General features: G+C 48.0%; 9 protein-coding genes across 11 annotated transcripts; 4 read left to right on the top strand and 5 right to left on the bottom strand.

Moving 5' to 3' along the window:
- Positions 1–9: 9 nt before the first annotated feature.
- Positions 10–2,605, bottom strand: FOIG_13633 (uncharacterized protein). Of its 2 annotated transcripts, XM_031214792.1 has the most exons (5): positions 2,334–2,605; positions 2,129–2,238; positions 1,393–2,077; positions 545–1,332; positions 10–479 (listed from the first exon to the last, which is right to left on the bottom strand). In XM_031214792.1, the coding sequence occupies exons 1-5, from the start codon at positions 2,373–2,375 to the stop codon at positions 173–175; spliced, it is 1,932 nt and encodes a 643-aa protein (XP_031055589.1). In that variant the 5' UTR covers positions 2,376–2,605; the 3' UTR covers positions 10–172. The 2 variants fall into 2 exon arrangements, with proteins under 2 accessions (XP_031055589.1, XP_031055590.1); XM_031214793.1 differs by having other exon boundaries at positions 1,393–2,238; positions 2,334–2,579.
- Positions 2,606–3,058: 453 nt separating this feature from the next.
- Positions 3,059–4,601, top strand: FOIG_13632 (uncharacterized protein). The gene is made up of 2 exons (XM_031214791.1): positions 3,059–3,198; positions 3,256–4,601. Exons 1-2 carry the CDS (start codon positions 3,152–3,154, stop codon positions 4,460–4,462), a joined length of 1,254 nt encoding a protein of 417 aa, XP_031055588.1. The 5' UTR covers positions 3,059–3,151; the 3' UTR covers positions 4,463–4,601.
- Positions 4,602–4,801: 200 nt separating this feature from the next.
- On the top strand, positions 4,802–5,325 carry FOIG_13631 (uncharacterized protein). 2 transcript variants are annotated; one of them, XM_031214789.1, is made up of 2 exons: positions 4,802–5,054; positions 5,112–5,325. In XM_031214789.1, exon 1 carries the CDS (start codon positions 4,847–4,849, stop codon positions 5,030–5,032), a length of 186 nt encoding a protein of 61 aa, XP_031055586.1. In that variant the 5' UTR covers positions 4,802–4,846; the 3' UTR covers positions 5,033–5,054; positions 5,112–5,325. The 2 variants fall into 2 exon arrangements, with proteins under 2 accessions (XP_031055586.1, XP_031055587.1); XM_031214790.1 differs by having other exon boundaries at positions 5,116–5,284.
- Positions 5,326–6,269: 944 nt separating this feature from the next.
- Positions 6,270–6,707, bottom strand: FOIG_13630 (uncharacterized protein; the record flags this gene model as incomplete). Its single annotated transcript, XM_031214788.1, has 2 exons — positions 6,270–6,525; positions 6,589–6,707. 2 exons carry the CDS (start codon positions 6,705–6,707, stop codon positions 6,270–6,272), a joined length of 375 nt encoding a protein of 124 aa, XP_031055585.1.
- A 2,452-nt stretch (positions 6,708–9,159) lies between these two features.
- On the bottom strand, positions 9,160–11,288 carry FOIG_13629 (uncharacterized protein; the record flags this gene model as incomplete). Its single annotated transcript, XM_031214787.1, has 3 exons — positions 9,160–10,307; positions 10,338–10,476; positions 10,533–11,288. The coding sequence occupies 3 exons, from the start codon at positions 11,286–11,288 to the stop codon at positions 9,160–9,162; spliced, it is 2,043 nt and encodes a 680-aa protein (XP_031055584.1).
- A 411-nt stretch (positions 11,289–11,699) lies between these two features.
- FOIG_13628 (uncharacterized protein) lies at positions 11,700–13,028 on the top strand (the record flags this gene model as incomplete). The annotated part of the gene is made up of 1 exon (XM_031214786.1): positions 11,700–13,028. The coding sequence occupies one exon, from the start codon at positions 11,700–11,702 to the stop codon at positions 13,026–13,028; it is 1,329 nt and encodes a 442-aa protein (XP_031055583.1).
- Positions 13,029–13,710: 682 nt separating this feature from the next.
- On the top strand, positions 13,711–14,243 carry FOIG_13627 (uncharacterized protein; the record flags this gene model as incomplete). The annotated part of the gene is made up of 2 exons (XM_031214785.1): positions 13,711–13,924; positions 13,984–14,243. The coding sequence occupies 2 exons, from the start codon at positions 13,711–13,713 to the stop codon at positions 14,241–14,243; spliced, it is 474 nt and encodes a 157-aa protein (XP_031055582.1).
- A 114-nt stretch (positions 14,244–14,357) lies between these two features.
- On the bottom strand, positions 14,358–22,552 carry FOIG_13626 (uncharacterized protein; the record flags this gene model as incomplete). Its single annotated transcript, XM_031214784.1, has 12 exons — positions 14,358–15,518; positions 15,573–19,097; positions 19,146–20,112; positions 20,165–20,305; positions 20,365–21,023; positions 21,077–21,162; positions 21,218–21,288; positions 21,341–21,431; positions 21,483–21,825; positions 21,872–22,143; positions 22,199–22,343; positions 22,391–22,552. 12 exons carry the CDS (start codon positions 22,550–22,552, stop codon positions 14,358–14,360), a joined length of 7,623 nt encoding a protein of 2,540 aa, XP_031055581.1.
- Positions 22,553–23,850: 1,298 nt separating this feature from the next.
- On the bottom strand, positions 23,851–25,260 carry FOIG_13625 (uncharacterized protein; the record flags this gene model as incomplete). The annotated part of the gene is made up of 5 exons (XM_031214783.1): positions 23,851–24,343; positions 24,392–24,786; positions 24,840–24,947; positions 24,998–25,017; positions 25,068–25,260. The coding sequence occupies 5 exons, from the start codon at positions 25,258–25,260 to the stop codon at positions 23,851–23,853; spliced, it is 1,209 nt and encodes a 402-aa protein (XP_031055580.1).
- Between the last annotated feature and the right edge of the window lie 680 nt (positions 25,261–25,940).

Here is a 25,940-nt window from a genome sequence, read left to right as displayed (position 1 = left end):
AAGAGATAAGAGCATGTAAAAACCAGTCTTCATTTTTTATTCACTTCATCAGCTTCAATTGGCTCTATGGCATAATCGACGATACCTCCAATGAAATCTGCTATCTCTTGGTGCCGTAGACGGTGTGAGCTTCAGCGAGATACAGGATCTGGACACTCTGGAATTGACCAAGTCACTCAACAGCTCCGTCCTTTAGGTCTGTCGGCTGTCGTTTAACATGAGAAGTACTCAACTCCGCTTCCTTTTCGGCATTGCTGACAGCGCAATTACCAAGACGGGCCAGTTCTGTTATAAAATCTGTTACTAACTGCACATGACCAGTCTCACTCGCTGTCAGTCTAAGTATTGGCATACTGCGAATCAGGCCTGCTGCTGAGCTAAGCAGTTCTAAATCTGACTTTGAGTGTGGAGCCAATGGCTCAGCTAAAACATGAAGGAACAGCATCATCGCCGCCGCTGTGGGATAGAAGACAGTAACCCTAATGATGTAACGTTAGAAGAACTCTCGCCTATTTCACACTCCTCGAGTAGCCAATGAACTCACCAGAACATTTCACCAGCTAGATCATCGATGACCGCGTGGAGATAACATAAAGTTGACCGACTCGCTTCAAGGCATAAGGCGATACTTGAATTAATTGCTGTGTAGCGCTCATCGGCATCATGATGAGTTTCTGAATCGTCCGCAATACATCTGGCACCTGCCCTGTGAATCGTCACCACAAGATAGTGGTACTCGAGGTGCAGAACAATATTCTGCATTCGGTGTTGAATCGGGAGCTCTGATAGTGCTTGCTTGACATCAGACACCGAGAGGGCAGGGCGGACCACCCTTGGGATAGATAATCGCCAGCTTTCAAGCTCATCATCCAGCTCCAGAATAGCACGGATAATTTCAGAGTTTAGTTTGGCGAGTGCTTTAGTGGAGTATAATAACTCGTATGTTTTATGCTTAAGCATACTCAGTCGCAACTCTCCTGGAAGAAAGGGAACCAGCGATTCGTCCGCATAGTAAGACGAAGAGACATGGTGCCCTGGCAGAGGCGGTACGAATTGGGTTTCCACGTAGCCTTTGGGGAAGGTGAGATCGCAGTGCATATCAGATATGAATGGCGGCTGTCCTGTCCGAAGGGCGATATCCTTATCGAAGATGTAGCAATGCCAGAAGAGCAGCCGGATGTGACGGGTTTGTCGTTCCTGGTTAGTAATCTCGTTTCTGAAAGCCTGGGTCTCTGTATAGGTATTTCCACCAAGTATGAATACCATTCGGCAAGCGATCGAGTGGAGAATAACGCTCGACTCTGAGTGCCCGATGTAACGTTGGCGAAGGTACTAGCAGCTTTTAGGCACTGATCTCCCAGCCAAGTAGGATTAAGACCGACACAGACTTACCAGCATCAAGACTGTTTGGAGATTTTCCAAGGTGGCTTCATCGAGCATGTTTGGCAGAAAGGAGCGCGTCGCGTGGTAACACGCATCCCAGTCCATTGCGGGAAGGAATGACAGTTTTCCGTGGAACAAAACCCCCACCATAGAGATGAAGGCCAACACGCATACCTTTGCGGCGGTTTGCTTCGGCGACGACAGGGCGTCGCTGGCTTCATAGGCCGCAGCAATGGTTTCCTGGAACAGCGTATAGTCGACGACCGGGAATACCAATCTCAGAAAGGATTGGTTAAATGCATCCAAGAACGCCTTGGTAATGCCTCGCGATGGAAGGACGCCGAAATCGCCGTTTGCTCCGTGGGCGGATATGTGAGGTGAGTCTGACAGCTGGGTTTGTTGTCTCATACGGAGTGCTGTGAATATTTGAAAGTTGGCTTCTCCACCAGTGCGCGAACTAATCCATTCCTCGTCTCCTTTGGTGAAGAAGGGGATGCCAGTGTGGCAGCGATTCTGGCCCATGAGAAGTCCGGCGTAGAGAGTGGGCGAGCCTTTCGGCGCCACCCAATTGACCACCGTCGGATGGCATGGAATCGATTGGAGTTCCGACCTTGCACCAATGCCGTCGGATGATGGGTCATTCTCGGCACGTTCAGATCGGCCAGGTTGGCCGTCCTTAAACCCCAGACTTGGTCTGGATACGGTGAGAAACGAGGGGCAGAAGAAACGGACAAATTTGACCTACAGGCTCTTTACCACCTTTGTCCTCAGTCCATGGAATGTGCATATCATCCCGTGGCAGCTACACCAGTTGCACTGTTGTGTAGGGCTGGAAGCATCACCGTCACATTGAATCTAGTACGGTCAAATCAGTGATGCCGTCGTGCAATGTAAGTATCTACTCCTATTTACACAGCGAAGGTTTAGTGATAATCTGGAGAGCAACTCACCTTTCGCTGACGGCAAGCATCACACGCACGTCGGTTCCTCATAGTGGAATATTTGTTCTTCCCGTACAGTCCGGTATATAGGAAGCGGTCAGAAGCCACGTGAGGGGTGAAAGTCTAGATGAAAGGTGAAGCTGGCCTTTTTTGGTCTTGATTTGATTTATTGCAGTATATCATCGGGATATTTCGAGCCAATGGATTAAATAATCCCAATTCACTCTAATCTTAGCGGATGAGAAGTTGGCCTCGATTTGATGTGAGCGTATTAGCGTTTGTTCTCTGCTCAACAACTGCCTATGACTATGTCCACGGATCTTCATTCTTCCTAGTTCCGACCCCACGCAAACCAGCGAGCAGAGGAAAAAGGGCAACGCAAGTTTTCAAGATGTAAATAAGTGGTAAGAGATAGTTCCAAACAATTGACTGCTGACCTGAATAATATAATGCAATAAATGCTCTTGAAGTTCTCAAGCCTGCCAGCTTAACCTAGAGCACAACGTAGCACCCCGGCTATACATATCCTTGCTGAGGCCCATACAAAGACAACCGAGCTAATCTCATTGGCATGCTCGCATTTTGAAACACCTAGCCCCCAAAACAGTCAAAGCCTACCTGTCGATCCTAACTGTCTTCGAAATTACAGAGCCTTCTGAACAAGGATGATATTCCTACCAGCGCCGAACCCGCCGAAAACCTCAAGCGAAATCTGCATTCCTTAAAAGCAGGCCCAAAATCCTTCAACGCGTCTAGAACAACACATCATTGGCGTCCTCGTTTAACAAATCTCCGTCGTGCTTACGCCAAGATTATCAGATTAAAACATGCGACAAGCGCACTGCAAGGTAAAGACAGGCTGTCTAACATGCAAGTAAAGCAGAATCAATCTCTGAAACACTAGTGCCCGCTCTAATGGATCTTGTTCTAGAATTCGGAGAGTCAAATGCGATGAGAAAAAGCCCGCTTGTCATCGCTGCACAAGCACTGGTCGGAAATGCGACGGCTACGCGCTTATGCAGAAGATCAACCCGCGAGATGTGGCGCATGGCCGGATGCTATTGCCGCCTGTCTCTGCTATTAATCCACAAGCCTTGCTTCCTGTTGAGGAACGGAGGGCGCTTCGATATTTTCACAGTGTTATTTCGCCGCGGTTGTCGAGCGCCAGGGATGGCTACTTCTGGACCCATCTTGTGATGCAGCTCAGCGAGTCAGAGGCCGTTGTGAAACATACCATCTTATCGATAAGCTCGTTGTTCGAGTCTTCTGAAGGAAAGAATGTGGCGCCGTATACAGAGAGGTTCGCTCTTCAGCATTACACATCGGCAATTCAACGGCTTAAGACTATACATAGCGAGCCTTTGGTGTTACTCGTGTGTATCTTGTTCATCTGCGTTGAGTACCTTCTTGCCAATAACAAGATTGCGTTGCAACACTGCCAACATGGTCTTGCAATCATGGAAAAGTGCAGCAATCCGTGGGCTCGACGGTATTTAATGCCTGTCTTCAGACGCATGACCGCTGTGCCCATGCTTTTTGGCCCAGAGGACATTGAGAGCGAAAGCATGCCAGCCTTGACATACATGATACCGACCAAGTTCTACTGCATGGAGGATGCACAATACATGATGGATGACATCTTCAACCGAGTGGTACGACTCTGCCACATGAGACATCGCGGAGTTGTCTTCGATATGACAGAGGAGTACAACACCGTCGGCACTCATCTACAGACCTGGCAAACGTTATTCGAAAAGCTCGAAGTCGATACGACTTCTTTATTGTACCAAGCGCAGGAGAGATCACTCTTTATGCGACTCAAGCTTTCTTATCTCGAGTTATGTGCCGACTTCCGATATGCTGAGCATATGGGGACATTTCGCCAGGTGCTACAACTAGCGAGCTGGCAAAGTCAAAGGTCTACTAAACAGTCCAGCTTTGAACTTGCATATACTCCAATGCTCTTCTTTACAATAATAAAATGCCCTGATCTGAGCATTCGACTTCCTGCGCTGCGGTTGATGAAGCAATTGGGTTCACCGACGGAGGGTATTTGTGAGAACCTTCAGATGCTGACGACGAGTCGAGAGATAATTCAGGAGGAACACGGAGTGGAGATAGTGGACATTGAAAGTTAATCAGATAGCGAAGGACCCAGAAATGAGGTAAGTAATTCCATAAATTAATCAGACCATTCAAGTCGAAGCCACGTTACGTAACTGTTACTGGAGCAACTACGAGGCACAGATAGCCATTAACTCCGGCAGTTATAACCGTTGAGTTGAATTAAGTTTCAAAGACATGACTCGTAAGTATGATGTGTCAAAACTCAATATCTCGTTCCCCAGACCACACACATAACTGTCATCGTTTAATAAAGTTTAACGGTCCCGCTGTCGTCTTAAAGTGATACGACGTTAGAAAGGCTATTTATATCGGTTTTATCCCCGTTCTTCTTCCCATCGTATCACTCTTCACCAAGTCATTCTTTTCAACAACTCACCCCAAGTCTCTCTTTCAACATGAAGTTCTTCGCTGTTACTATTCTCGCCATGATCTCGGGCACATTGGCACTGCCCGTTGCAGTTCCTGATAACGGACATATCAGCTACGAAGGCTTGAAGGCTCCTCCCAAAGCTCCTAACCAGGCTGATGACGGATATACTCGTGGATGCAACCCGATCTTTCAATGCCGTGGAAGTGTTTAGACTGACACTATACGCCGTCTCGGTAAGATCTCTGAGACAAGCTGCTAGAAACTAGGAGATAGTGTACTAATAGCCATAGCAAGACTTATGATTTCATGGTCATGTCTGCATCTAGAAAATTAGATTGCATGGCTGTAACCGGTCCCTGTTATGTTAGGGTGAAGAGCACATCAAAATTAATTCGCTTCTTGTCCACTTCTAGGTGTGACGATTTATCTCTTAGACCATTCAGACCAATAGATTCAATGGAACCATGGATTATATGAAGAGAACCTTTTAAATCAATACAGTTCGAGTCGCCTACCGTTTGTCCCCTGTATTATCAACGTAAAACCGAATCCGCCTCACCGCAAGGTATCCCACAAAGACATGAGAAGTGATGGGCATAGTGGGTGCCGTTTGGATGCTGTACGCGCTATCAGTTCATTGAAATACGCGCAATATCTGCTCAGTAATATACGAAGAAGTGGATTAGTCCGGAATTCCATCTAGGTGCTTTTCCTCTTCCTTCGCTTCTTGAAGCCGCTCCCGAGCTGATGGCGAAGTTTGAGTATCTTGAGAGGCTAGCGGGCCGCCCAGACAATCACGGGGATCCCACCGCAGATGCCAGCAGCCGATACCATTTAGACCAAGGTTCGTTGTGCTTTGTAGTTCATAAGATGACTATTCCTCAATACCCAGACCGTTGGGTTGACAGGACTATGTGTTATTAAGCACTAAATCACCCCTGAACCTGATCGGCCTATCGCACGTGTTAATTCCATCGCGTTACGATACCTAACTGAAGCCATACGCGTTCGTGTCCTCCCTGCTCCATCATCATCGCGAAAATGCCAGAAAATGTATACTGCGGAATTTGCGGAGTGCCCTGCTCCGGAAACCCAAGCGACCACGAGGATCTTTCCTCAGGAGAGGGATTCGGTAAGTGTGATTCAACATTCTGACTGTGTATTCAACCTCCCAACTGAGACACATGGGTTCCGAGGGCCTTGGAGTTGAAGAAAACTTCAGAAGACTTTGATTGTTTCTCATGGCAAACGAATATTTTAACTATCTAAGTAGCGTATCCAACTAGAGATACAAAATTGTTAGATATCGTTTCGTTGCATCTCTTGCTTGTGATATCTATGATCAAAGTCCAGCAACAGCATAGCAATGGACGCTTGTAGGGAAGAGGACTTTGCGAGTCTCAAGTCCTACGCCCAAGTTCCTGCATGGAGTCGGTAACAGTCAAAGGCTAGATACCGTTGTTCCATCGGACACATCTGATGCGACGAGAATCACCACCTCGTTGGTTCAAATTAACACAAGGGTGATCATTATCATTAGCCCAAGATCCCAAAAGGTTTCCTGTGCAAGAACCACCATTCTCAGTCTTGCCATCATAGTAGAACCACGGACCCGCAGCGAAGTAAACAGAGTTACTAGTGTCATCCATGGTGACATCGTTAATGAAGCCGCTGTTGTGTTCGTAAGAGGCGGTTCCTTGAGCACTAGTTAAAAGGATAGTTAATAAGAGTTATGACTTGGACTATCTGGCATGTTAGATAACTTACCAGTTGTCGCTAACGAACTCGTTGGCCTTGCGCGTGGCGCGGGGGTTGAGTGCTGCAGCATTGGCGCTGGTGGCAACAGCCAGAGAAAGGATAGTGCTAAGGATGGTAGTGTAATGCATTTTGAGAGTTTTAGAAGGGATATATTTGAGAGAAGTATTTGTTAATTGTAGTCTGGTTTGGAAAGTTGTAGTTGTGAATGAGTTGTTTTAATCCACTGAACAGGACCAGCTTGGCCTAGGTATTTATACTTCCCAGTCGGAATTCTTTCAGCACCTGTTACGGCTATTTTTATCTAATCCACGGTTCTATTGTAGATCTCAAGAGAATAATAGGATTGTTTCAAGAGAATGATTCACATTTTATTGGTTCGCTCGGATTTAGAAACCGAGGCTGACTGTGACATCGTTCCTTTACTCAGCCCCGCCGCATGAGATTATAGTCTAAACCTACTATGCTCAGCCTTGTGAGTCGGCATGAAATTATGTCCGAGTGAACCAATAAAGATCAGATTCGCAAATTTGTTTCACATAACTTAATTACGATTTACAATATTCAGCTAAATCCTGCCACTTTGTCGTCCTGAACCCGCTTTGCGCGCGCGGAGCTTGGGGGCCAGGCCCCGTGCCTTATGTATAGACCCTTGGGGGCTGGAACAACGGTGCCGTATCGACCTGGTTCGTGTCGAAGAGCAGAATTTATACTTTCTACCAATCGGCCCGACCACCTAATTGTGATTTGGAATAGAGGGAGAATAATTGTCTCTCATGACTCGGATCTCTGCCTATTATGGTGCAGATTCCCCTCCCAAGGAGGTCCTGTGATAAATAGGCGCTGCTGGCCTTATTTACGGCTGCACCCCTTCATCCCCATAGCTCTCTTTATTACCCTCAATTGCTTTGGCAGCAAATTTGCCAACCTCCTAGAGTGCTGGGTTCTATACGGCTATTCCAGTCTGATCTAGATTCCCATTACTCTCATCAGCTCATCACTCATCTCCTTCCTCAACTGGGTCTTACCGGTCTTGGTTTTCGCATCTCAGTCGCATGGCAGTATTGATCTAGTTTAATTCAGTTAACATATTGCTTCATCTTTATGCCAGCTTCGGTTACTTTACCGCTGTCGGACCAGCCAGGCAGGTCAGAAAACAACCGACACACCTTTCGGGCACATGACCTAAGGACGGCCTAAGTCTTACCTAAATTTACCTAAATTTACCTAAAGTTTAGGTATTCTTTAGCATATATTTGCCTATAGTCTTCTTGGTTTACGGGTTATTTCTACCCCATCTGCCAGAATCCACTCTCCATATGGTAGCAAGGACTTAGAGGAGGTCCGAGGGGTCTTCTTGTGAGTCTGGGATGACCATACTTTCGGATACCGAGGTATCACGTCCAAGGGAGTTGGAGGTTCAGACTCCAGCTTAGAGGGGTCCTCTTGGGAGACGTGTTATTTTCAGTTGAGACCCGTGGCTGAGAGCTTATATCACCACACAGAACGTATTTAGTAGTAGTTGTGTTCTAGGTTCTTTGGCCCAAAACAATTCATAACGATAACTAAACACTGGCCAGCTGCCATCTTTGCAAAAGTGATAGTCCAGTCAATGTTCAAGTAAACTAGGTAGTTCACTCGTCCACTCAGTGTTGAAGGCACTCAAGCACTGATCCTGGTGCGTACCAAGTAGTCGGTTGAGTTGGTATGTCGTTGGTCTTTCCCAAACGTACTAAAAGGAACCGGCCGGCACGTGTAGCAATGGGAAGCGGAAAAGGCAGCTGAAGCAGCAAATGGACCCCCCGAGATTTGTTTTGTGGCAGGTAGTCATTGCCCACATTTGGGCTCCAAGTCAAAGGGTCATACCATACTCCTTTCACAGCTTCTATCTAGTCAGGCAGGTTAGAAAATACTCTGCATATATTTCAGCTATATAACCTAAGGCCTTCGCATGAAGCCTATCGCGATTGCCCTGCTCAGCGCTCAAGAGAGCTCTCTTAATCATTCAGATCATATTATAGTCTTCCATTAGATAGGGCTTATTAGGCCCAGGTAGCCGCAGGCTTCTTCGGATAACAGGTATTATAATAAGGCAACTATAATACTATTAGCAGTTGTAATTAGAAGTCAGATCAGATAACTTACTACATAGTAGATGATTAAAGTATAATATCCTTTAAAGTAGGTTATAGAAAGAAGGTTAAGGCCAGCTAAAGAATAAGTAAGGCTCTCCAGCTAGCTTATATATAGCTAGGTTTAGGCTGCAATTAAGGCAGCTAACTATAATAATATTAACCTAATAAAGCTTTACCTGCTAAGGGGTAATAAATATTTAAATTATATTAGACTTTAGAGATACTTAGATATACCGTTTAAGGCTAACTTGCAAACCTAAAATAAAAAATAACCTAAGGCCTACTTAAACCTTACTTAGATTTACCTAACAATTAGGTATTTAGTCAAGCCATGAATAACATGGAAGTTTCTTCCAGCTGTGGGGTATTGACTACCCTCATGATATGGAAGGATTTGTTTATCAATTTCAGGGCTCAAAGTCCTTTTTACCTACCAAAATCCATGTGCCTAGTTCGGTTGATACTCTTCACCGTGGTCCGAGACATCCTCAAGGATTGGCATGAAGGTTTGGCGACGAACCAAAGGTGAACCTGCCGTAGAATGCATCTCGCTAGTCTCATTACGCAGCTCCCTATCTTCCATCCGATCTGGGGACTGTGTTGGGTCATCCAGCGTCTCACTTAGCGATCCGTTACCAGTTTCGCGACGGATAGGGACAAAGGATCTCTCTGGGGGTGATCCACGATGCCAGCCCCTATGGCAGTCTTCAAAGTACTTTGAATGATACCTGATGAACTCCCACAAAGGGTCATCTGAGCTTCCACAGTACCGAGCGCCTGACTCTATGCTATTCGCTTTATGGCCCTTTGGAAGCGGCTTCAAAGCCTCATGAATGATGTCCCTGGCACAAGCCCTCTTCGGAAACAATAGCTCCTCAGGGCTGCCGGAAGGTTTTACGTCACCCAGTTCCTTGAGAAGTCGTTCCCTACTGCCTTTGTCCTTAGAGACGAGATAATTTGCCAAACAAGTTTGCAAGTAACCTTGATTGTCATGTGGGATTTCTTTCTCGAGCTGAACAAGCTCCGAAAGCGTTGCAGTTGGATCTCGACTCCGCACAGCAATTTCCTTGAGACAAAGTCCCTGTGTAACATAGTCCTTATTCTCCTTTGCAGCCTTCATAACCATCTCAAGGGGTCGAAAGGAATCTGAAGTCAAGTCTGGGGGTGCCCAGTCTGGTATTTCCTGGCGAAAAGGGATATAGAAAGGAAGGCCGATATGAGTGGGATACCAAGCCATACCTCCATAGTTATCAGAATCGATGATGTCCATTGGCTGCCCATCTTCCCGTCGGGCAGAGATCGATGATTGAGCAAGGATCCATAAGAGAAACGGCCGGGTGCGGGTACCATCGGGGAACCTCCTCATGATCGATTCGCCAATATCGTGAGCTGATAACAGACACGCTTCAAGAAACGGCGTAATTTCCTTACTGGCAGGTGACTCAATCATCAGATGGGCCAAGATGTCCAACAATGCAAGCAGTGTTGACCCATCGCCCTCATGGGCTGACCAATCAGTGAGGATAACTTCAAACATGCTTCTTTCGCCAAACAGCATCTTCTCAGTTTTGTTTGTGCCATTAGTGTTCCAGAGTGCTAGGAACAGGTCTCGGAAATCTCATATACGGCCTTGCCTCAGGAGAGTCTGATATACTTTCTCCCAATCGGCCCGAACGCCTAATCTTGTTTCGGAATAGAGGGGAGAATAGGTGTCACTCATGGCTCGAATCTCAGCAGTGTACATTACGAGACAGACAATCTTGATCTTGTCAAAGTCGGTTAACAGGTTGCACATCTTTGTGCCAGCTTCGGCCACTTTACCTCTGTCGAACCAGGATTGTCCAATAGTGAAACCATCTCGCCTAGTGTTGGAACTTGATCCCTTATTTGCTTCATAAAAAAGTGGCTGTGGCTTAGTGCAGTTACTTTTAACAGATTCCAGTTGTGTTCGAGTATTTCCAATGCGTCACTTTCGATGGTAGTCGTTTCATGCTGAAAGAAAATTTGGTCGAGGTTCAACTCGTGGAATGACTTGTAGTCGCCCATTTCAATCAGCATCTCGGCGAACTGTACAAAAACCCACGGATTGGATTTGTGTGTCGCAAGATACTGATCGAAGAAGGACTGCGCATTCTTGAACCAACCTTGACGGACCAGCCTATTGAATTCTTCCAATTCGTCATCCAAATCACTCACGATATCGAGTTCGACATGAACTGTGACGTCTTTGGAGTGAATACTATTGTAGATGGCGTCAAGGTCTGTCTGGGTTGGTTGAACAGCCTTATCCTTTCCGTGCCTTTCATCTGAATTGCTGGAGGGTCGGCGTATTATGATGGCTTCCCGACCTGCTCTCGACGATGATGGGCTCCTGTGAGAAACCCTGTAGTGACGGTCGCTAAAATTATCTTCATCATCTTGAAATTGGTGGTCACGAGTTACGAGTCTCATTTCAGGATTTGGTCGCAATTCTTTCGATACCTGCTCCCAGAGTTTTAGACCCTTCCTTGCAGGTGCATCGTTTTTGTTGTCTTTTTTTCCTGGCTCGGGGACTTGTCGGGAAGCAATACGACTCATGTTTGGTGAAGTAGGATGTTATGTTTCAAATGGCCTAGTAACTTAACAGGGAAGAAATCAAGAATCTGGGTGGAAAACCACCCCAAAGATTTATTATCAGGCCGCCAGTCACAGCTAGACGAAGTGGTTGGGATCTGCCGGCCGCGCCCCTTCCGTGGCTTGGCACTGCACTTTTGTCGTTATATCTGTCTGTTTGTTCCAATGAAATGGGTTGAAACTATGTCACTCGACCCATACGAGTCTTACGTGCATGAGCTGAAGTCAGGGTGCCTCGAGTCCCAAAATCAGGCTGCGGCATGCTCCTCTTTTTTGTTTTTCTCTCGGTTACTTCCCATCTCAAATTTCAAGAAAGATCAAAGTTCAACTGTTACCCTCAAACCAATTTTAATTTTCACTTTGCAACGAGAAAAGATGTCTCAGCCTGCTCTTTACAGCGCACCACGGCGATTTGGGCGTTATGAGCCATTCCTGCGATTTGACCATCTCTCATCAGGCCATGCCAGTGTTGGAAGTAGATGCGTTGGAAAAATGACAGTGGACTGTCGTTTTCTCTTTAAGAAGTCAAGATGGGGTGTTTTGGGTGAAAGCCAGTTCCCAGCAGGTATCCTCTATCTTGACCTTAATTTTGGCCCACCCCAAGGCTGCAAAGTTAAAAGTGCGACGGTCACCGTTACGCTTGATGACAGCGACGAGTGTCTTCGCTCTTTAACGAGTGATGACGGAGATTTATACCACAACTCCAATTGTTCTCTTGAAATGACAGGCTATTTTGGCCCCCAGCCGCTTCTGGGTGAAGAAAAGAGTACCGAATTTAGGCGAACCATGCGCATGACTCCTGAGGTCCAGGCAATGGGTTTCGGCGTTGGTGGTATCGGTGGCGAGTCGGAAAAGGCGTTCAAAGGATCTTCCAGATGGACCTTCATGGGCCAGGTTTTAGCTGGCAAACGCCCGTCGTCGTACAAAACTCTCAAGTGGTATCTCACAGCTAATGAGCTCGAAAGCCAAGCATTTCGTAGCAGCTGTGTGCACACCGCATTTGCTTTCCAGCACTCTGGAAAACCTTTCCTGATGAGAGTTGATATTGAAGGCCGGCTCGAGAAGTGGAATCAAAGAATCAAGAATAAGCTGAAATTCGGATCCGGCTTGAACCCGTCTGAGGGCCAAACAACGACACTGATCAGCTTCGAACAGTGGAAGTCGTACGATCTCCCCTTAGATGAGTACGCACAGCAACTGCCTAAGAAAATGTGGCTGGAGAACTACGAATCAACACCTATCCAAATGCCCGATACTCGTGAGGTTTCGTTCAGCCAGGAAAATGGCCCACATAGAGCTGAAAAAACACCATTTCAAAAAGACACTTTTCTTGCAGACGAACCTATAAATGGGCTTCCAACCTCACCACCTCCCTCAGACTCAAGGCCCACACCATGTCTTGAAGATACAGAACTTCAACAAGTCATGGATTGTCTCTCTCGCCCACCTCAAGTCCAAAAGGCACATCGATTCCCTCAAGATTGTTCTCAAAGTTCATCCAACACGGTGGTGGCAGACGAGGAAAGCTCGGACGATATTTCGGCTGTGAAAGTTGTGAAAGGAGAAGTTGCGCCTTCAACGCCACAAGCAGATCTCGAGGCCATACAGCGACTCCTTCGGGTTCCTGTCGTACTCGCCCTTTTACAGCTTCTATCCAGTATCGTAGACACGTTTGCACCTCCAAGAAAAAGGGATGTAAACTAGGTAGATAGGGGATAAATTATTAGCTTGGAATTCTTCAATACACTTCCTTATGACATAGGTCATCGTTCATATCCAAGGGAGTTAGCTCTAGGTATCCAGTATATATATGTACATTTATGAAGGGTGCGTTTTAAACGCTTAGATATCCTATATGATACAGCCTCAAAAAGAAGTCCCAATTTTACTGAAATCCGGTAGCCTTGCCGCACCATTCGAGCTAGCACAGAGCTAAGCCAGCTGTGCATTATTGAATCTGGATCACTTCCAACTGAGCATAGTGCTTACTGGCGCAAAGAGCGGCGATCCATTGGCTGCTTTATTAGGCGATATGGTCGATGTGGGCTTTACTATGTCTCCACGACTGGCCATATAAAATGTCATGTCCGTTTCGCAGGTTATGAGTTACCCTGTCATCAGTCTGAACAGTAGCTAAAATTTCTAACATTGAGAATATTTATTCATTACAATATTAAGCAGCTGCAAAAATGGGCAACAAATACATCATCCGCATCCAAAAACACCGGCAGTGACCGGAACTATAACCTCCTAAGCGAGAAGCCTGATATCACGGGCGTCTCCAAGAGCAATGTGTGGACAAATGTTTTGTCCCGATGGCGCGACTACCGAGTTCGAGGTGTGGAAGACATACTATGGCATCGTCGGCACCTAGAGGGGTGGCGCCATGGATGGTGGTCGAGTCAAGATCATTCAGACTAAGGCAGTGAAACTCGGTTCGCAGTCTCCTGACGGAAGTCAGATACCTGTAGCGACGCTAAATATGGTGGTAGTCAACGGACAGGTACCTTCTTTTGGCAGAGCTCCAGCAGAGTCTGCTTTCGTGAATGCCTTTGAAATCGACACCGGCAACGATTTTACACTCGAGATGGCTACTGACAGTGAGTTCTCTCTGCTCTTCGTACATAGGTAGTTTAGATAAGCTGACGTTGGTATGTAGATAACTTCTTCATTGGTGTCGCCGGATCCCCCGGTGGTGCTAGCAGCGCCCCAATTGCCACCTTCAGGCCCGAGCCTGGTAACCAGTACCAGATTCAGCCATCTAACGTCTTCTTCATCTCTGTCGGCCAGCCTATGCAAGTCGGTCAGTTGGTGGACGTAGCTCGGATGAGAAATACGCTGCGCATTGACTTCGCCAACAGTGGTCCTAACGTCACCGTCAACCATACTCCCAACGGGCGGCTCGCTATCGCTAGGTAGTAGCCTTCAACGCGGGGGTGCGGATAGGTTAGGGGTACTATAGGAATTAACTAATCATCTCCGAATTTTGTGATATATCTTTGTTTATGGACCTTGAAGTGTCACAAGCTGGCTCTAAATCGAACTCCGACTCTCGATAACCTCTGCGACGCCGGCAATGGATACCCTTCCGATGATATCAAAAACAGCAACTGTAGAACTGAACTCCTTGTTCATCCAATTCCTCAACTCAACCGCCATCAGTGAGTCAACTCCGTATGACGAAAGTGGCTTGCTTGGCTCAACATCATTGGGTGAGATAGACATAGCTCGCGCAAGCTTCGCTGCTATGGCTCGAATGACGACTTGTTGCCGCTCTCTGGCATCCGACGACCTCTGGAATAGATCTCTCGCGTTCTCAGCGGGTTCAGCCGCTTGATTTGGCGTATTGCTACCACCCACCAAGTATGAGAATGCACTGAGAAGAGGTCGTTCTAGCAGAGCTGGAGGTTGCTGGCCTTCACTGAGGATATCGGCAGGTGTTCGGAGGCCGAAAAGGACCTGTCCCTCAGATAGCGGCGGTAACTCGATCGGATTGTTCGGGTCGCAGCACAGAGTCAGTAGCGCAAGTAACTCCTTGTCATCGATGGGCTGCATATCATTCGACGTCTCTCGTTGGCGCTGATATGCTTCCTTTTCAGCAATGATACCAATATTCATCATCCATCCGATATCAAGAGACAGTGCATTCTGACCATGCTCTCTCCGAAACTTGGCCAGTGCATCTTGGTATGCGCAACCACCGGCGTAATTTGCGCTGGCCATCTGACCAACTACACCTGCCAGAGAAGAGAGGAGGACGAAGAAGTCGAGATCTTTGGGAAGAAATTCATGCAGGTTTTTGGAGGTATTGATCTTGGAACGCATTGTGAGGTTCCACTGTTCAGATGTCATGTTGGTCTGGAAGATTGCATCTTGGAGAACCATTGCGGCGTTGATGCAGCCCTTGATAGGAGGCATGGTGCGAGCACAGTCTTCCAGCATGCCTGCCACATCTTCGCGAACGGATACATCGCATTTGGGCGCAACAATATTAACGCCGCAGGATGTCAGCTCGGCTACCAACTGTGCAGCTACTTGAGATGTTGCGCCAGATCGAGAGGGGACAATCAGGTGCTTGGCTCCTCTGTCGGCCATCCATCTGATAATCGCTCGACCGAGACCGCCAGATCCACCCGCTACTAAATAGGTAGAAGCGCCATCAAATGTCCATGGGCGGCGGTCCTGAAAAAATTGCTGTAGAGTTGTGAGTTAGCTAATAATTTGGTAACCAGGCTGGGATTGACTTACCGGAACTAAATCCCCTTGTTCTGCTGTTACTATTACACAATTGATGGTCTCCTCTTCTTGCAGTTTCTCAAAGGCGTCTTTGATACTAGATACCTTGAAGACCGGCAATGGTTGGGGCGGCTGGACCTTATCTTCAGCTGGGAGCTGCATCATTGTTTGTGCCAGTTGGCCTAAGACCTTGGGCTTCAGACGCAAGATATCAATGGACGAGAAGGTGAGATTTCTTGACATGATCTCCGCAGCTGTCTTGGAAGCCTCTGACTTGTGCTGACTACCAACGCTGACAACACGTCCCCCATCGATCACGCAAGACAGTGGTGTGCGAAATGTGCCCCGGGAAAAGTCGAGCAGCACATCAACACCTTCTCCTTCAGTGACTCTCATCACGTCTTGGGCAAGAAATGAAGAGTCACTGCTAAAGACATGTTCTAAGGTCAGGCCCAAGGTGTCGATTAGTAGTTGCTTCTCAGCCGCTGTCGAGACAGTAGCAAAGACTTGGGCACCCACCGTCTGGGCGACCTGGACTGCAATCTGACCTGAGCTGTCTGCAGCTGAATGAATCAAGACCTTGTCATTCTTTTGGAGGCGCGCAACGTTGAGAACTGAATGGCAGGCAGTCAAGCCAGGGAGGATGACCGAGGCAGCATCCGCAAAGCTCAGTGAGTCAGGAATCTTGAAGACACATGCTTCGTTGGCGCGAGGGTACTTGCTCATGCAGCCAGGAGAAATCATAGCGACGCGATCTCCTAGTCGAATGGTAGTGCTGCAATCTTTACCAATTCGGGTGATAACACCAACGCAATCACTGCCGAACTTCTCGGTCCGCTTGTCAGGGTGACCAAGGGCAATGTCAAGATCGCGAGAGGTTAGACCCCAGGCATTTGCTTCGATCTCGACATCAAGAGGACTGAGTTCCTCCGCCAGGGAGTCGTCCTCAACAAACCGAAGTGACTCGAGTGATCCTGGCTGGCTAATACCAAGTTTCAACGCTGGCCCCTCGCCCCAAGGCTTCTGTTGTAGCTGCTTCGAAACAAGGGATCGCAGTGCGGTATCAGTGCTGATGTCACGAATCGCGCGGCCTGTAGTGATGACACCATCTCGAACAATATACTCGACTTCTTTTGACGGCGCTTCAGTAGCGAATGCAGTCTTGTAGACCTCGGAGATGAAACCCGCTTGTGAACCCTCGTCTATCTCGCCTTCGATTGCCAATGTGACGATGTGCGTATCAGGCTGCTCAGCACGAATGGAGCGGAAGAAGCCCTGGGCAACACTATAGTCTGGACACTCTGGGTCGCTGACGTTCGTTGAAGTGACCCAGAGAAGATTGGGGACTTTGCTGATCATATACTGAAGACAGCTGAACTGTTCCTCCGAGAGAGCTGAGAGGAGAGGTTTGTCTCCAGCCTCGGTGAGGCAGATGACACAGTCGTTGTTTGTGAAGTTCGCGAGATCCCTCTGGACTGGGCCCAGTGAGAATGGAACGACGGATGAATGTCGCTCAAGTTTGGGACCTACTCGTCCACGAATTTGATCTGCAAGCTCCCTCTCTTTTGCTGGCGCCTTGTCACTGATGAGCGTAATAAGACGGTCCTTGCTTGCCTTTTCCTCAACTGCTTGCTCAGGTTCGGTGGCGGTGGTGACGATGACACTCATAATGTGACACTGATCATCTTGATAGTCTCGAATCACCACATCGTTACCCGAAAAGCCATTGTCCTTGAGGCACTTATCCCAAAGATGCTCTGGGATCGCGGCAGAATGAGGTCTCCACTCCTCGCGAGCAACCCACCAGCCTGGCACAAGCCCAGCCATGAAATTTGTAGCGATGTCATCGGGGTTGATAACCTCAAGGAGGATGAGACAGCCACCTGGCTTCAGAGCTTTGCGCACATTTCGAATAGTGGCTTCCAGATATGGAGTCGCGTGCAATACGCTTGCTGCAATGACCAGATCGTATGAACCTGGCTCAAAGCCTTGACTGTCAATGGAGCGATCCAAGTCGAAGGTCTTGAAAGTGATGCGGCCTTGGCTCTTGAGGTCTGGCCATCTTTGGCTCGCAGTTTCAAAGAACGCAGGCGATATGTCGGTGTACGTATACTCTGAGAACGCCAGTCCTCCAGTACGCCTTTCACGTCCTTGCAGAGCCGATATGACATGTCCCGTCATTCCACCTGTGCCAGCACCGACTTCGAGAATTCTCAGAGCTGGGTTCTCATGCGATGCCAAGTCTAGCAGATAGTTTAGTTGGCCATCAGCGCAGAGGTTCCGGAAGAGATCTGAGTAGAAGATATCGGCCTGGTCAGACTCAAAGACGACCTGCAAAGGGTCTAGCTTGCCGGACAGAATCTCAGGTAGCTTTCGTGCACACGTCGTGTATAACTTCCACGCTGGGAGGACAGAGTCAACTTCAGCCAGACGAGACTCGAGCTCCTCATCACTGATCTTCATTGCTTCATCCTGATGTTCGGCTGACAACTTGCTGGCATGATGTTCCATCCACTCGACATGACGTTGCAAATCTGCTGGAATTCTGGATTTGTAGATACGCTTCAGTACACGAGCAGCTACCAGCTCCAATGTATGACAGAGCTTCGAGTGGTTTGTGAGGATCGCACTGTCATCCTTAGGCACAGCGTTGGCGCTGCACAATCGTGTGAGTTGGTTGGAGTCAAGTATGCTGAACTGTGGCTTCCACTCAATCGAATAAACCAGCTTCTTCTCCTTTTGGGTTATACCACCCGAGACAGCAGATGTAACTGCACTCTCGATGCAGCAAAGGACCTCTCCGTCCTCTCCCAAAGCAATGACCTTGCCCTGTTCCCCATAGCCATGGACAGTTGGAGTAGTTTCAGACATCCACTGAACCGAGGGTGTCTGCCACGCCTGGGAAGAGAACCATGCATTCTCGAGCCTGACTGGTACGTTGGCTGCAGGCTGTTGCCTTGAGCTAGCTCGAAGAACTTGGAAAGCTTGATCCAGCACGGCTGGGTGAACTAGGCTCCTGATATTGATGCTTGACTGAGGCAGATCGACGCGTGCTACCGCTGAGGTCTTACCGTCCCACTTGATGTTGCGCATCAGCTGGAACCAATCACCATATTGCAGTCCAACCTCTGCCGCATCATGATAAAAGACACGAGAGTCGACAGGCGAAGTACACGTCTTGGTTACCTTCTGATACAGACTCTGGATGTGCTCGTGGTTCACTCGTCGCTCCTCGTTCCTGTCAGTGTCCTGATATTCGACTGAGATGCTTGACTTAAAGCATTCAACCCACTCGTTGCGCGAGTAAGTAGAAATGTTAATATCGAACTTCATATTCGGTTGTTTGTTGGCCACTCGCAGGCTAACCTGTGTCTCGAGGCGGTCCTCCCAAGTCTCCGGTACAATGATGGGGCTTAAAAACTCAGCTGTCTCAATAAGATACCCAAACACAGCGCGGCCGGATGAAACCATCTCTTCAGCTGCTTCAATAGCCATCAGAAGCATACCGGATGCTGGAAACAGCACAGTATCGCTGATCTATGATCCGCATTAGTGGTGTCTCGGCATCGTTGCCATCGGACTTACTTTGTGATCTCCAGTCCATGGAGACGAGTCAATGCTCCAGAAATTCCTCCATCGAGGCTCTAGTGGGTTCCAGTCAGAAACCCTCACCCCAAGCAACTCTCCCTTGACAACCTCCCGTAGTCTGAAGTCTCTACTTAGACGTGACTCAGCCCAGTATCGCTGTGATCTGTCAAAGGGATACTTGGGGCAGTCAACTATAAACTTCTCCTTCGTGTTTTTTCGGTTGGCTGTCGATATGGAAATGGGATAACCTTGGCAGAATAGTTGTCCGGCAAGTTCCAGAGTGGTCTGGACTGGCGGGTGCGATCTATGCAAGACATAGTTGTATCTTACTCCCTTTGCCGCACTGGGCATCTCATCCAAGGTGTCTTTCACGGGCCTTCGAAGAGCTGGGTGAGGACCAATCTCAATCAAGTCAGTGATGTTGCCCAAGCCAACTTTGCGTGCCGAGTTCTTGTTTGCAATGACCTGCACTACTTCAGCGAATCGGACGGGTGACAGCATATTGTCAACCCAGTATTGACTAGTCGACAGTGCCTCTGGAGAAATGCTTTTGCCGGTGACAGATGAGACCAGTGGGATGCTAGTCCCATCCTTTCTCTTTATGAGTCCTCCGAGTGCAGCAAGATACTCGCTCGCGATGGCTTTCATAGATGGTGAGTGATACGCAACCCCGGTCTTGAGCTTTTGCGCAAATATGCCATCTTGATCAGCCTGAGACCTAATCTTGTCGATGGACTCTTCAGGCCCCGAGAGAGTGACGTTGAGAGGGCTGTTGATGCATGCAACATTGACTGTAGTGACACCTATTTTCTCCAGATACTCCGAGACGTGATGCGGTGCCAGGTTAATGGACAGCATGGCGCCTGGAGATGATTCGTTGGCATCTCTTAACTTTCCAGCCAAGAGACCACGGAAGTAGGACACTCTGCAAGCGGACTCCAGAGATAGCCCACCCGATGCATATCTAGGACGACTTAGTAAGCTCATTCACCCTCTAGAGTATTAATGATACATACGCTGCAGCGATCTCGCCTGAAGAATGACCAATAACTACCTTTGGAGTAATGCCAAAGCTGGTAAGAAGATCGACCAAGGCAATCTGCACAGCGGTTGCTAGCGGCTGGCTATACTGCGGCTTGTTGATGTTTTCGCCACAGCTTAGCTCGTCTAATCATGTCTGTCAGCAAGCATATACGATGTGATTCAAAGAATGTACTTGCCAAATGGGTTCCACGAGCACCCGAAGCTGGAGTAGATTTCTCCAATCCTCTTGAGAGTCTCGTGGTAAACTGAGTACTGCTCGAGACCAAAGCCCATGTTGATATACTGCGCGCCTTGACCTGTAAACACAAAAGCCAGTCCAAGATCCTCGCTGCTTCTGATAGGCTTTGAAGGTGACAATGCTTGCTTTCCTGATCCGTCAACCACAGCAGAGGCTCTCCAAAGCATGTTACTTCGGCGTGTACACAGAGTAGATGCCAAATAGTCCAGCTTCTTACGACTTCCTGAGACCTTTTCTTTATAAAAGTTGTGATAAGCTTCGATAATGCGCTTGGCTGCCTTTTCGTCGGCAGCAGTCCATACTAGAAGCTTGGGAAGTTCGACGTCTGAGTGGCCATTTGCTACACCATTAGTCCCATTGGTTCCGTTGGTACCATTGGTATGAGCTGCGCTATGTCCGTTGGTGACAGCATAGCCGTTCGTCACAGGCCTTGGTATGAGGTTTGAGTTATGGATGCCGCTGAGGCCGCGATCCTGTAAGTAGTGAAGTGCATCATCAAGAACAATATGCGAGTTTGAACCGCCGAACCCGAAGGAGTTGAGAGATACTCGACGGAGGCCTTGAACGGGCCACTTGATACACTGCATTGGTACCTATCACAACCTCAGTTACAATAGAACATCTGAACTACGCAGAATGAACTTACCTCAATATTGTATGTCTCTGCGTTCAGAGTTGGGTTGATCTTCTGAAGAAGCGCATTGGGAGGGATGACACCTTTCTCGAGGATCACTGGCAGTGTCAGTTTGGAACTCCTTTACGTTGATCTAATGGCGAGTCATATTACAGATGCATTTGACCAGACTTGCAAGTGCACTGGCTCCTTCGAGATGCCCTACGTTTGCTTTCACTGAGCCGCTGCCCAGGTCGTTAGTCAGCGTTTCTTTCGCCAGATAAAGAGACAACATACACATAAAGTGGTTCTGAAGGAGAACGGTGCACTTGAAAGCACCGCCCGACAGCTTTCACCTCAATTGGGTCGCCAACAGGCGTACCAGTGCCTTGATTACACTGTCAGTTCATCATCAGAAGCGTTCCGATATAGCACTTACCATGAGCTTCAACGTATCGAGTTTCGCTCATCGACAAACCAGCTTGCGTGTAAACATGACGCATGAGGTCCTCCTGAGATTGCGAGCTCGGCTGCGTGAGAATCGGCGTATGTCCGTCCTGGTTCGAGCCGATCGACCGAATCACGGCACGAATCATATCCCCATTCTCAATCGCAGCTTGCACAGGCTTCAGAACAACAGCAATGACTCCTTCACCGCGTGCATACCCGTTGGCCCTCTCTTCAAAGCTGTAGCAAACGCCATCAGGCGAGAGAAATCCTTGGTTCGCCAGAACCTGAAAGATGCTTGGGTCAAGAAGAAGGTTTGCACCGGTCACGACAGCCTGTGAAAATTAGTCAATCATAGAGTGGAGGTGGGCTATGACTTACACATGAAGCATCACCGCTCTTCAGAGCTTTGCAGGCCATATCGACAGCCGACAAGCTACTAGAGCAGGCAGTATTGACGTGAATACTTGGCCCACGAAGGTCAAAGTACCAGCTGACACGGTTGGGAATGATACAGGAGACAGTGCTTCCAGTTACAGCTGTTCGCTCCAAGTTATCTGGGTCCACGGCCGTCATTCTGCTGTAGTCCTCCAGCATAGAGGCCGAGAAGACGGCAGTGCGAGAGCCCTTGAGACTGTCAACTGAGAGGCCCGCTACGACACAAACAGTAAGTACTTCTGCATTTTGGATGACTTTTAGATATCTCACCATTCTCGAAAGCGTGGTAAGTAGCTTCCAATGTCCAGCGCTGCATCGGATCCATCGCCGAAGCTTCTTTCGCCGTGAGTGAGAAGAAGGGGGCGTCGAAGGCGGCGACATCATCGATGATGAAATGCCCTCCCTTTCCATTCCACTATAGCAGTATCAGACATGGTCCAGGTGCTTGATGAGAACTACTACCTTCTGATGCTTGTTACTGGTAAATGAATCTATCTTGACGCGACTTTCAGGCCAGTCTGCCATCAGGTTTCGTCGGTTCTCGAGAACATCCCAGAAAGCATCGTCATCCTCAACACCTTGCGGGAGCTTGAACGAGTATCCAACGATTGCAATGTCACTCATCTTGTCGGCTTTGCCTTGGTGATAGGAAAGCATTCAGGAGGGCCAACTCTACAGTCAACTCTAGTATTCTACTGTGCCAAGACTCATACCACTATCTTTCAAGGGGAGTAATCGGCCAACTACTCTGGTACGTTCCGATCTAGATTCTCCGTCGTTTGATAACACAACCCCAAGTAGTACACTTTCTCCACCATATTGTCTCCGAGGCATTTTATAAAACGGATGATTATTCCTATCTAGTAGTAGTCTTTGAAGCTACTGCAGAGGAATCCTTCGAAAAACAGACGTTGACCTCGGAGAAATATTTCTGAGTTGAACTAATGCATTAACAGAGTTTGACGCAGAACAGACCTAGTTCGACCTGCATGTATACGACAGAAAAAGGCTCAATTAACGAAAACACCAGTCAACAAGGAAGGTGTTTGACGTTGATGCCCCTTGGATTGGCTGCATAGAGGTTGGCTTCGGCGAACTAAAACAAGGCAGCGCGGGCTGGCACGCCCTGAGATAATCGAAACATGAACTCGAACTTAAATCTGGCTTCAAGCCGAGGGCCACTTCACTGCATCTGCCACGTCGGCTGCTGCTGATACTCTCCACAGAAAGGTCTTGTCCCCGTTGATAGCCAATGTCCGAAAGTCCGTAACTTACCCTGTACTCTCGCATTTGCCGAAAAGCTGCGCCGCGACGCTGAAACTTGGAAACGCTGATATGTCGGGTAAATTGTGCTAAATCCTCCGAGGCGAGCGACGGGAGTGGAAGCTAGGAAAACTTCCGGGAAATCAAGACAGGCCCAACCCCTGAAGAGATCAGCGCTCATCCCTGCCCATCACCTTACCATTCGTATTATTCCTTGCTTGGTGGAGACAATTCATGAGACTTTGCTCCCAGTGAAGACAAACATCATATCATGACTGGTTTGCATTACGAATTCTTTCTCTTCCTCCTGTCAAGGTTGAGGCTTTCGTTCTTGGTCGAATAGGGATTTTTAGACGACGATCAGACATAACCTGCGTCTCGGTATGCACGATGTAACCTGGAATTGCCTCATTCTAACCAGATCCCTTGTGCTATACTCGTGAATAGCAAGCATGACTCTTAGACAGCGCATTGTTAATGCAGAAGTGCAAGACTTTTTCTCTGTTCATTATCAACCTTCAGTATCTGAAGGTTTAGCCAGGCGTTTATTTTAGATATATACAAAAATCTTACATTAACCGTAGCACTTTACAGTGCAACAATGCCTCCAGACTGACCATTGTTGTATTGTTCATGCAACATCGGCCAAGACTCATGCTTTATACACCCCAGGTCTTTTGAGACGCTGGAAACGCAGCATGGCCCTCCGAATCGCTTGTTGAGCGATTATCCTGCGTGATCTTGATCTGTGTCGTTCGAGTAATACCCTGCCCATTATTGGTATTATCCCGCAAATACTCCGTCGACTCAGATCCTTTGAGTGTTCCAAGTGGTACGCCATCCTCATCCAGCTTGTAGTAAGACTTGGGGCCCGTAGAGGAAAGCTGTGAGCCCTTTGTTCCATTTTTGCCATATCGGTCTGCAGTATTGGGGTTTGTCGGGGCGGTGCTCATGCCGAATGCACGCTTGATGTTGCGGATGACGCCGGTTTCTTTGAGAATCTTGGGGATACAGGGGACGCAGACGATGAAGAAGCCGCAGGTCATTTCGGCGGTGGCCCAGAAGACTAGAGGAGCGAGGGCGTAGAGAGCGTCGGCGGCTTTGCCGTACTTGACTGTGACAGCCAATCTGAAGGCAGCAGACACGCAGGCTCTGAATCCTTGTTAGCAGTTGTATAACGAGCTCAAGACACAGACTCACAGTAGACCCAGTCCAAAGATAACAGACACACCCATCCTCTTCTTCCAAGACATCTTCAGCTTCCAGATAACCTGCTGGGGTAGCAAAAAGATGGCAATATCGCAACACAAGTGGATAGTAGCAGATGCGACCTGCAGCTTATGCAAGTCCCAGCATTTTGCACCGGGAATTCTAAAGTCCCAGATAGCTTCATGCGGGTTGCACTGCATGTTCAGAGCAACAACAATAGCGGTGTTGGAAGTAGCCTGGACAAAGCCAATGACCATGCAACCCCACCAGAAGATGCTCTTTGTTCGTGTGCCTTTCGGCACGAAGAGTCGACACCATTCAACGAGGATGGCGATTTTGAGAAACGGGAGGACGAAAGAGTAGCAGACTCCAAAAATCAGAACCCACTGATATACGTCAGCCTTTACGGTTATGTAGTTTGAATAAAGGGAACACTTACGTAGTTCGTGGGAATTACATCCTTGAGACGGACACTCCATTGATGCACGAAATATCCAGGAGTATCCACCATCTTGAAAGTCGCGTAGGCTGCACCCCAGTAGTTGCCCTTGATTTTGTTAGAGATCATGTCAAGCACAGTCAAAGGATCGAACATACATATGCCAAGGTCGTGAGAACTTCAAAATCCGTTAGCGATGACTCGGGAAGGATCAGACGCGCTACTCACTCTCTTCAGTCTGAAACTTCTTCAACAGATAAACTCTCCCATAAGCTCTCAGAAGGAAGCATATTGTGGTAATCACCGCGCATATAATCAGAACAGTATAAGCCAGGCCATTCTGATTTGGAGGGTCGTTCAAATTCGACACCTCGCCCTTTGGAGGCGCAAGGGCCGGTCCATCCATATCAATGGTAGCCATGATGAAAGGATTCCAGGAGCACAGGACAGTAACAAGGTCTTGATCTTCAGGTACAAGAGTTTCAGGGACAAGCTGACTTTTAACGATCCTACGGAAAGACTTTGATCTCCCATGTTAAGGAGAGTTTGGTACCAAACGTGGCGAGCCTCGACCCCAGTATTTCGGGTCCGGGAGGTGAAACAGTAATTGCTTTTGGATCTGATACTATAGCAAGTAAGTAACTACTTACAAGGTCATTCTTTGACCTGAGGTCTTGTCGGTGCAAGCCGTAATTGAGTTTTTGATTGAAACATCCGTTTGCGTTAATGTCCCCGTCTGTGTTCTCCTGGCGATCATATCCAAGACTAGCTACAAGTTCCCGAAATCCTGGCTCATTGGTGACATTGGCTGCAGCGGGTTACACGTTGAAAGTTACAGGGGCTAGTGACGGGAACTTGTGATAGCTTTCTCACAAGTTCCCTCGGGACGTTGGTGCTAGTGGCGCCGCGTGTGAAAAGCCTGGTTATTAACCCTGTCTTGGCTGGCTGAGAACGAAACTCCATATGGTGGAACCTCGGCTACAGGCTCATGCCACTTCTTGTTCAAACTAGCAATCAAGTTTATGATCTGTTCCTGGCTAGGCTTGGCCCAAGCCATGCGAGTTTAGTTACTGGCGTCAACTATAAGAGACTAAAGAGTGA

This window comes from Fusarium odoratissimum (assembly GCF_000260195.1).
Source record: "Fusarium odoratissimum NRRL 54006 unplaced genomic scaffold supercont1.34, whole genome shotgun sequence".
NCBI classification, from domain to species: domain Eukaryota; kingdom Fungi; phylum Ascomycota; class Sordariomycetes; order Hypocreales; family Nectriaceae; genus Fusarium; species Fusarium odoratissimum.
The sequence above is the reverse complement of the archived record's forward strand: the minus strand, read 5'-3'. Positions and strand labels throughout refer to the sequence as shown.

Coding starts and splice junctions, on each gene's coding strand:
- FOIG_13633 (XM_031214792.1), bottom strand. CDS start 2,375: ATGAGGAACCGACGTGCGTGTGATGCTTGCCGTCAGCGAAAG. Junction 2,239..2,333: donor ATGCTTGCCGTCAGCGAAAG/GTGAGTTGCTCT, acceptor TGACCGTACTAG/ATTCAATGTGACGGTGATGC. Junction 1,333..1,392: donor TCCAAACAGTCTTGATGCTG/GTAAGTCTGTGT, acceptor AAAAGCTGCTAG/TACCTTCGCCAACGTTACAT.
- FOIG_13632 (XM_031214791.1), top strand. CDS start 3,152: ATGCGACAAGCGCACTGCAAGGTAAAGACAGGCTGTCTAACATGCAA. Junction 3,199..3,255: donor ACAGGCTGTCTAACATGCAA/GTAAAGCAGAAT, acceptor ATCTTGTTCTAG/AATTCGGAGAGTCAAATGCG.
- FOIG_13631 (XM_031214789.1), top strand. CDS start 4,847: ATGAAGTTCTTCGCTGTTACTATTCTCGCCATGATCTCGGGCACATTG.